Below are 9,419 nucleotides of genomic sequence, written 5' to 3'. Positions count from 1 at the left end.
TGTTATGTGCCATCGAGTCAGACCCAACTCATAGCAACCCTTCCTTGGGTTTCTGAGGTGGTATCACTACAAAAGTAGATTGCCTAACCTTCCTTCTGAGGAGTGGCTGGTGGGTTTGAACCGCCAGCCTTCTGGTTAGCAGTCAAGTGCCTTAGGCACTACGCTACCAGAGCTCCTAGTTATATTTTACACTACTTAAAATTAAAAAACAAAAAACAAAAAACAAAAAAAAACAATTAAAGCTAATGGATAAATTGGAGGTAATAGAGGATGGTAATAAGATCACAGTTTTGAAAGTTAAATAGCTTTATTTCAAATCCAAGTGCCACCCTTATGAGCTGTATGACCTTATTAGGTAAGTCACTTAACCTCTCTGTGCCTGAGTAGTTTACTCCATGCTAAACGCCAAGGACACCAGGATAAACAGAACTAAATATGAGCCTTGTATTTGTGGAGCTTCAATATGTTGAGTAATAGACATTAATCAAATAATTATACAAATGTAAAACTGGAAATAAAAAAAAAATGACAGACGATGCTTAATGAGAACTTATAACAGGAGATTTGATCTATTTGGTTAGGTCAAGGAAGTCTTCTCTAGGGAGGTGAAAACCTCATTGACATCTGAAGAATTAGTGTTACTTTGGTGAAGGAATTGAATTATGATGTTGGCAAAGCATATTGAAGGTACCATGTGCTGCTAGAAGAACGAACAAATCTTTCTTGGAGGAAGTACAGCCAGAGTATTTTTCAGAAACAAAAAATGGCCAGACTTCATCTCTCATACATTGGTCATGTTGTTAGAAGGGACCAGCTGGAGAAAGATATCGTGCTATGTAAAGTGGAGGGTTCCCGAAAAAGGCAAATACCCTGGATGAGATGGATTGACACAGTGGCTGCAACAATGGGCTCAAGCATGGCAACAATTGTGGGGATGGCACAGGACCGGGCAGTGTTTGGTTCTGTTGTACTGGGCAACACCTAACAACAACAACTGGTAAAGGAGAGTAAGGAATGTTCAAGGCAGAAATGACACCATATGTGCAGAGGCCTGTGGCAGAGGAAGCACGACAAGGAAGAACTGAACATGCTGTGAGACTCTGGAGAGACACCTGAGGGCTGGACTATGCAGGACTTATTTTAGCCGATTTAAGATGTTCTTTAGGAAGTAAATGAGGTTCTGTTCATGAAGCACTTTTGGACAGAGCCTGCAGCACAGTTCTAAGAGTGAGCTATTGTGCCTGTGGAAAGCAGATGAACAGAAAATGTAAACTATGAAAAAAAATGGAGTTTAAAAACAACCATGGAAAATTTTCAGGCTCAGAAAGCAGATTAACTTAACAAAGTACTATTTTATACCAGTTAATGTTTTACAAAGTGATTTTGCCTGATGCAGCATAAATATAGAAGTTGGAAACATACACCCAGGGTTTCAAACCTCAGTTTTGCCATTTCGTGGGTAAAATGAAGATAATACTTTCCTCTTGGGGGTGTTGTAGAGATCAACTGAGATCATGTATGGTAAAGCACTTAGCAGATTGTCTAGCACATGATAAGGAGTCAGTAAATTGTACCTATGGCTGTCTTTTATTGTTGTTAAATTAAGTCTACCAAGGTGGTAAAGAGTAATAAACTCAGATACTGAAAATTAGAAAAACTCTTTTGGGAATAAATTTGGCAATACTTAATCATTTAGATGCTAATACTCTTTGACCCAATAAATAATATTTTAGGGGATTACATTTGGATCCAAAAGAAGTGAAAAACCATATGAACATTCATTGCAGTATTATCAATAATCATGAAAAATTAGAAACAGCCTAAATGTCCAACAGTACAGAGATAATTAAATTATTTGGGTGCTGATATGTGTCAGGCCTTGTATTTACTTATTCCATTATCTTTACAGAAATTGTGCAAAATGAATGTTACTTGTTCCTACTTTTTAATGACTATGTTCAAAGTCAGGAGCTCTGGTAGCATAGTACCTAAGGCACTTGACTGCTAACCAGAAGTCTGGCGGTTCAAACCCACCAGCCACTCCTTGGGAGGAAGGTTGGACAAGCCACTTCCACAGCGATACTGCTTTGGAAACCCAAGGAGGGGTTGCTATGAGTCAGGTCCGACTCGATGGCACACAACAACAACAACATGTTCAAAGTCACAGGCAGAATCCCATATTTATGTGACTCCAAAGTCATTACCAGTAAAGATGGTAAAAAAAAAAAAGGCTACCTGAATTCAAACTCAGTTATACTGCTTACTAGCTGTGTCACAGATCCTGAGCAAGTCAATTAATCTCTCTGTGCCTCAGTTTCCTAATCTATAAAATTGAAATAATAGCAGTAGCTTCCTCAATGGATTAAATGAGTTGATATATAAAATGCTTGGAACAGAAGTATTGGTTAATATTATTATTATTTCATTATGCCATGTTGCATGTTGTTGCTAGGTGCTGTCAAGATGATTTTGATTTATAGTGACCCCATATGACAGAGTAGAATTGCCCCACAGGGTTTTCAAGGCTGAAATCATTATAGGAGCAGATTTCCAGGTCTTTCTTCCACTGAGCCACTTGAGGGTTCAAGCTGTCAACCTTTTGTGTAATAGCTGAGTGCTTAACTGTTGCACCATCAGGACTCCTTAGTCATTAAACATTATAAATATTTTTAATCAAGATGATAAATAATTTTGGCATAATACTAAGTCCTCTAATGCTGCTAGGAGCTCTGGTAGCATAGTGCCTAAGGCACTTGACTGCTCACCAGAAGGCTGGCGGTTCAAACCCACCAGCCACTCCTCAGAAGGAAGGTTGGGCAATCCTACTTCCGTAGTGATACTGCCTCAGAAACCCAAGGAGGGGTCGCTATGAGTCGGGGCCGACTCGACGGCAAACAACAACAACAACAACTAATGCTGCTATAACAGAAATATCACAAATGGATGGCTTTACCAAACAGGAATTTATTCTCTTATAGTTTAGGAAGCTAGAAGCCTAAGCTCTAGGGGCTGGATGAAGGCCCCCTGATCATGGGCTTCAGCTCTGCCTTTTCTTTCAGGCCCACTGGAGCTGGAGGCTTCTTGTAACTCATGCAGCTGCTGGCTGCTGAGGCTGATGAACCCAAGGTTGGCAAGTAGAATGGCACAATCCCAAGATCAACAACCAACACAGCAATCCACCGGATCAAGTCCAGGAACTGGAGATGAAGACCAACCAAAGGCAGGATCCCAATGTACCAAAAAGCTAGACCTTCTTCAGAGATTCTCATTTGTTACGGGAAGGAGGCCCCACCTTGTAGGCAACCACTTAGCTGCTCACAGCAGATTTCACCATGGAGGTGATTACAATCTCATTATGACATCCAGCTGCCCAACCACTCAAACACACAGCCCAGCCATGCTGACACACAACCTTAACTACTACACTAAGCAAAAATGTGAGAACACAAAATTGTAAAAATGCTCTATTTACAATAATACAAAAAGCATTATATAAATGGACAAGAACTAGAGATCCACAAAATAAAACTTGCTTTTTGGAATGGTGGCACTATGGTAAATTAATTTATTTTTTAACCTTGTAATAATATAACTTTAAGAATAACTGCCATAAAGGCTTTTTAAAAAGTACCTTTAAGAAATCTTCAATAGTGTGGTTATATACTACCGTTTCTGCGATATAAAAACTGACGATACTAACTGGGGATTTACCCTCAGGTTTTGGGAGACTCAGTGTTGTTATTGGCTGAAGCAAGTCACTGTTACAGAAGGATTAATTTCACAGGCTCTAAATAATACAAATCTGGGTTAAAGTCCATCTCTATAGCTTAACAGCTGAATAAGTTTGGGCTAATTACTCTCAGGGCCTCAGTTTTCTCATCTGTAAGTCAGAGGAATAATTGTAGCTACCTCATAAGGTTTTTATGACTAATAAGATAATGAATGTGATGCTGCTTTGACACCCTATCAAGACTATCACAATTGTAATTAAATAATAGAGTAATTTGTTGTATAATGTTGCCTCTCCAATTAGAAGATACACTCCACAGACAGGGACCATTGCACTGTATCCCCATATTAGAGTGAATACATGAAAACCTTACAGAGGTGTTCAATGGGCTCTTCATCTAGAGAAAGTAAATTGATCCTGGCACAAGAAGAAGACCTAAGCATGGTGTTGGCTTCAACTGTCACACAAGGTTACTAGATCTAGTTATGAATACTGTGCTCTGACCAAGGAGTAGGTGGAATGAGAACTGAAACATAAGCCATGGACCTCGTGTCAGGGAGTGGAGGAAGTCACAGAGTCTCCATTTGGAAGCAGAGGAGTCATTTGGTAATTTGCACAAGGGTGCCATCATCCAGGCTAGCAGATTCGGTCTACAAATCCCAGAAGCATCAAATCTTTGGAGAATACAGTTATGTGCCCTATAATGTCTGTTCAGGCAATGTCTGACTGCTTATATATCTATGATACCACCCCTTGTAAAGCCTATTATATTAAAATTTTTTTCAAATTCAAGGTACACACAATGGTTTGTAACAACAAATGGGTGTTATTTTGCGATGCACATCAAAACATTAGTATTACTGTATTACTATGTTAAAGATGTTTTAGTATATCTTGAAGTGTTTCTTTAATGTTTTTATACATGTTGTTGTTGTTGTTATTTGCCATCGAGTTGGCCCCAACTCATGGCGACCCCTCCTTGGGTTTCCGAGGCAGTAACACTATGGAAGTAGGATTGCCCACCTTCCTTCCGAGGAGTGGCATAGAAAGGTACAATATATACTATATACTAAGTCAGACATTTGACTGACATTAGATACATACTGTACCTAACTTTTCCAACTTACATACAAATTGGACTTGAGAGATTTAGGAATGGAACTTGTTTGTAACATGGGGACTGCCTGTATATAATACGGTGTTTACACAACATCCAAATCACATAATGTCCTATTTCACAGAACGTATCATGGATGTTAAGCAACACATGACTGTATACTAAGGGTTTAAAGTGGGATGTGACCAGCTGGAAAACCTTTCAATTTAGTGGCAATATTCACCTTGCTCAAATCCTGACAACCTGGCCACATTCAAAGCTCTCCACTCCCCTACTACCACACCCTCTGGTATCTCTGATGAACGTTTAGGTGGGGCTGAGAGCAAGACTCTGTTTTTCCACTGGAGGACATGAGTCAATGAACAGTGAGGTTCCACTTTATCACCACCCAAAAACAAGGGCCTTAAAATCAGGAGCTAGAAATGCAAGGAAATTATTAATATAAAAGTCAGGATAGTGATTACCCCTCAGTTAGGGCAGGATGGGGGTTGGAGACCTGATGGGAAAGGGGTATATAGAGGTCTTCTAGGGTCTAGTAATGTTCTATTTCTTGACTTGGGTAGTAGTTGCACTGAGGTTTACTTTATAATTAGTCAATATACTGTTCTTGTTTTATATGCTTTTCTGAATGTGTTACTGTATTTCATAATTAAAAACAGAAAAAAATGAAAGATAAATTATAGAAGGTTTTTAATCAGGGAAAAAACGACCAGATATGTATTATTAAAAGATCATTTGAGTGTTGAATGGAAAATTGATTGAAGTGAGGCAAAGCTAAAGGCAGAGTATCCAATTAGGAGGTAGCTGTTGTAATTTGGGTGAGAGATTATAATGATCTAAGAAAGGGTAAAATATTAGGGATATAGGTTACATTGTTAAAAATAAATAAATAAAACAGAGGCTGCCTTTCTTTTCACTTCTATGCTATGGGTGAATTTGACTCAGGAGTTATATGCCCAGGGCAGACACATATCTAAAGAGACACAAAGGCTAGAATATCCCCCTTACCTCCCGCCCTGGTAACTCAACTCAGAGAGGTACTGACTGCTTGGCTAGTGGAAAGCACTTTTTTCATGATACTATGATATTATCTGAGTTTTACTGATTTCTACCATAATATTTAATCACTTTCTCATTATAGTTAATTACTCAAGACTTTATAGAGTGTTTTCATATTACTATCATGTAACAGAGTGGTAGTTCCATGGAGGCAAAGACTGTTGTTTGTTGTGTAGACTGCTGTATCGTTAGTGCACTGTGCTGGGTATGTAGTAGCTACTCTATAAATATTACTAAACAAATTACCACATTTAATTATTATTGATTTGAATCATCACAACAATCTTGTGAGAATAGGGAAGGCATAAATTATCGCCCCCATTTTATAAGTCAAATAGTCTAGAATTTAGTTGGCGACAGAATCACAATTTACATTCAGGTTTTGTAGTTCAGTTCACTTTTTCCACTTCTCCACAGCTGAAGAGCTAAGCTCTGAAGTTATTACAGCTCTGAAACACCAGCTGGAATACATGATAGGTACCTCAGATACCCTATGTAATCAATTTGGCCTGTCCAGGTAATCACTGCATCAATAACTACAGTTCCCTGAGAGGTGATGCAGTGTTCCTCTGGATAATCAAATCCAGTTGACCCTAGGCTGCCTTATACTCAATGTTTTTCTCCATTCCCTTCACTTGTTCTTACTCTCCATCTTGCTCTTTAATATCTCCAAGCAGAAGGTTAAGGAATCCCTGTTATTGTAAAACACAAGTTCTAATATCTGTTCTTCATCAAAAAGAAAAGAAATGTGGCAGCAGGTAACTTTTTTGCTTTTAAAAAAATCGACCATCCAAATGGAATCCCAAGAGGAGGTTAAAAATGTTCATTGAGCCATGAAAAGTTAGTCTTGGTCTCTTTCCTCTTAATATAAAATAAAATGAGCAATTTGAAGTATTAACCACAGCTTGAATACCAGTGGGAACTCTGGATGTTCAATTAATATCAGTATTTACACAACTGGAATTGTGTATATCTTCTGTAGGATTCCTACTTAATTTCCAAGAAACGGCAAACAAAATATCAAAGTCAATATTTTGGAGAGAATACCTAATATACATACAAATTACTCAGGGAAAGTCAAACTTTTAAGTTATCTTCCTTCCCCTCCAAGATCTGATATTCATTTTATCCCAAGATAATTTGTTCTAGGAGAGTTGCACCATCAGAGTCAGTTAAATTGACTATGTAAATATCCTGAAAGTTTTACACACAGAACTCACCAGAAATTCATTGGCAAACTCCTCTTTCTTAATTTTCTTATCTTGGGCCTCATGCAGGAACTTCTGCAGTATTTCTCTTTGGTCCATGCTGCAGAACAAGACAGACTATCTATGACTAGGTTGCGGGAGGGCATGTCAAATATGTGTCATGGCTGAGACACCACTGAGAAGCCACTGCCGCTGCCTGAGCAGAGCATACTGAAGGCTGTGGTTTACTGACTTCATCGCAAGCCCTAGAGGAAATTAATGCGTAACCAGCCTCTGTGGTCACACAACAAAGCCACCATCACACTGCAGGGCCCTAGCGCCTTCATTTTCAACAGCCAGATTTCAAGAAACCTGGTTACAATTCAAGTTTTTAATAAACAAGAGGCTAACCAGATATAAGGTGTGGTTTGCTTAGCTCTGAGACTATTCCATTCTATGTTTCTTTTTGCTTCACTTTTCTTTTTCCTTCCCAGAGATAAGGCATAATTACAGGTCTCAGGGATGGATTCTGCCTCTTCCCTATTTCAACAGTGAGCACAAAGGCCCTGTTGACACCTTCTGTTTCCTCATATTCCAAATGAAGTCTGCAAAGTTCAGTTAGGTCCAGAAAGGGAGACATATACAGTTTGGCATTGCTCAACTTTTGGGAGGACTCTTTTCCTAAAGGTTTCTTGCCAGTGTGATCAGTGGCAAACTTCTATTCATCAGAGAAGGCATTTTAACTCAGAGTTTATATATATAATGTTATACAGACCTCACTCTGTTTGGGATGAAGCAAAGTCAGCTGCTTATGACAGTCTGTGCATCTCCCAGGATGGGAGAAGTGCTGATCTCCATTAAGGGAAGTGTGATTTCAGGACTTCCTCTACCTCCTCGTAGGTAGCCTTTTGAGATTCACTTGGATGTGAAAACTGAGAATATTGGTCCACATAGGATACGCACACAGAGCACAATGGCCCCCAACAGGAGCACCTGACCAGGCAATTGGTGTACTATCTCCTATTTGTAAGGTTGGTAAACTATGAAGGAACAGAAAGAAAGTAAAAACAACCACCTTGCTGGCAGCTGTATATCTTTCAGGGTGGAAAGCCTGTTTCTAGAGAAGGCATTTCTAGTCTGTAGCCAATGTCTTGGAAGAGCCCTTTGTTTCAGGAAGCCATGTTGTGCATGTGGCAGTCCAGCCCTATCTGACAGGAAAGCTGTTCCAGAAAAGGCTTCTACATCTAAGTGCTTTCCTCAGTGGGTACAAATCTATCCAGGAGTGTCTAAATCCGTGCAAGAGCACCCAGAAATCAGCATATCATCTGTTTAAGGGTAGAAGTTTAATAAAATATATGTTAGCAACATTAGTTGTAAATAATCCTAAAGAAAACTGGGAAATGTATGGTTAAGACTTGCTTATTTATGATATTAGCAATCCTTTCTGTTTTGCAACATTATTCAAACTCCCTTTAGAAAATCATGATTCTGGACACTATTTGGCCGCTTACATTTTATTGAGCCCTAGGAGCTCTGGTAGGAGCTCTGGTAGCATAGTGGCTAAAGCACTTGACTGCTAACCAGAAGGCTGGTGGTTCAAACCCACCAGCCACTCCTCAGAAGGAAGGTTGGACAATCTACTTCTGTAGTGATACTGCCTTGGAAACCCAAGAAGGGGTCGACTATGAGTTAGATCCGACTTGACAGAAGTGAGCTTGGTTTTGGTTTAGGAGGAGTTTGGTGGTGCAGTGCCTAAGGCTTTTGACTGCTAACCAGAAGGTTGGTGGTGGTTCAAACCCACTAGCTGCTCCATGGAAGGAAGACGGGGCAATCTCCTGTAAAGATTTACCACCTTGGAAACCCAATAGGGGTCACTACGAGTTGGAATCTACTTGATGGTGGTGAGTTTGTTTTGGTTTGTTTTAGCCATAAAGGAGAGATTCTTGCTGCTCTAAGCAATGCAATGTTTGATGTGATTATTTTAATCCATGTAAAATAAAGGAAAGGTTTACATTTTTAAAAAGTACAGAATTTCAAGTTCTCAACAGCTATACCCATGTAAAACTATATACACAAAGGGATACTAACAGATGCAAAAAAGAATCAATTGTGTGTGTGTGCTATGATTAAGGAGGATTTGAAACTTTTTCTTTTATTATGTTGTTATTTGCCATTGAGTCGGATCTGACTCATAGTGATACCTCCTTGGATTTCCGAGGCAGTATCACTACGGAAGTAGATTGCCCAACATTCCTTCTGAGGAGTGGCTGGTGGGTTTGAACCACCAGCCTTCTGGTTAGCAGTCAAGTGCCTTAGGCACTATGCT

The 9,419-nt window shown here is 39.4% G+C and overlaps 1 protein-coding gene across 1 annotated transcript in view; it reads right to left on the bottom strand.

Annotated features, from left to right (window-relative positions):
- The window catches only part of PTPN22 (protein tyrosine phosphatase non-receptor type 22), a 134,540-nt gene extending 127,327 nt beyond the window's left edge, over positions 1 to 7,213 (bottom strand). The window contains exon 1 of the mRNA XM_007949037.2: positions 7,127 to 7,213. Within this exon, the coding sequence (XP_007947228.1) occupies positions 7,127 to 7,213 (87 nt within the window). The remainder of the gene's footprint in view (positions 1 to 7,126) is intronic.
- Positions 7,214 to 9,419: the final 2,206 nt, after the last annotated feature.

Source organism: Orycteropus afer, unplaced genomic scaffold, assembly GCF_000298275.1.
Source record: "Orycteropus afer afer isolate SDZICR_OR568_19922 unplaced genomic scaffold, OryAfe1.0 scaffold00010, whole genome shotgun sequence".
Taxonomy (NCBI): Eukaryota; Metazoa; Chordata; class Mammalia; order Tubulidentata; family Orycteropodidae; genus Orycteropus; species Orycteropus afer.
This window is presented reverse-complemented; position numbering and strand designations above follow the sequence as displayed.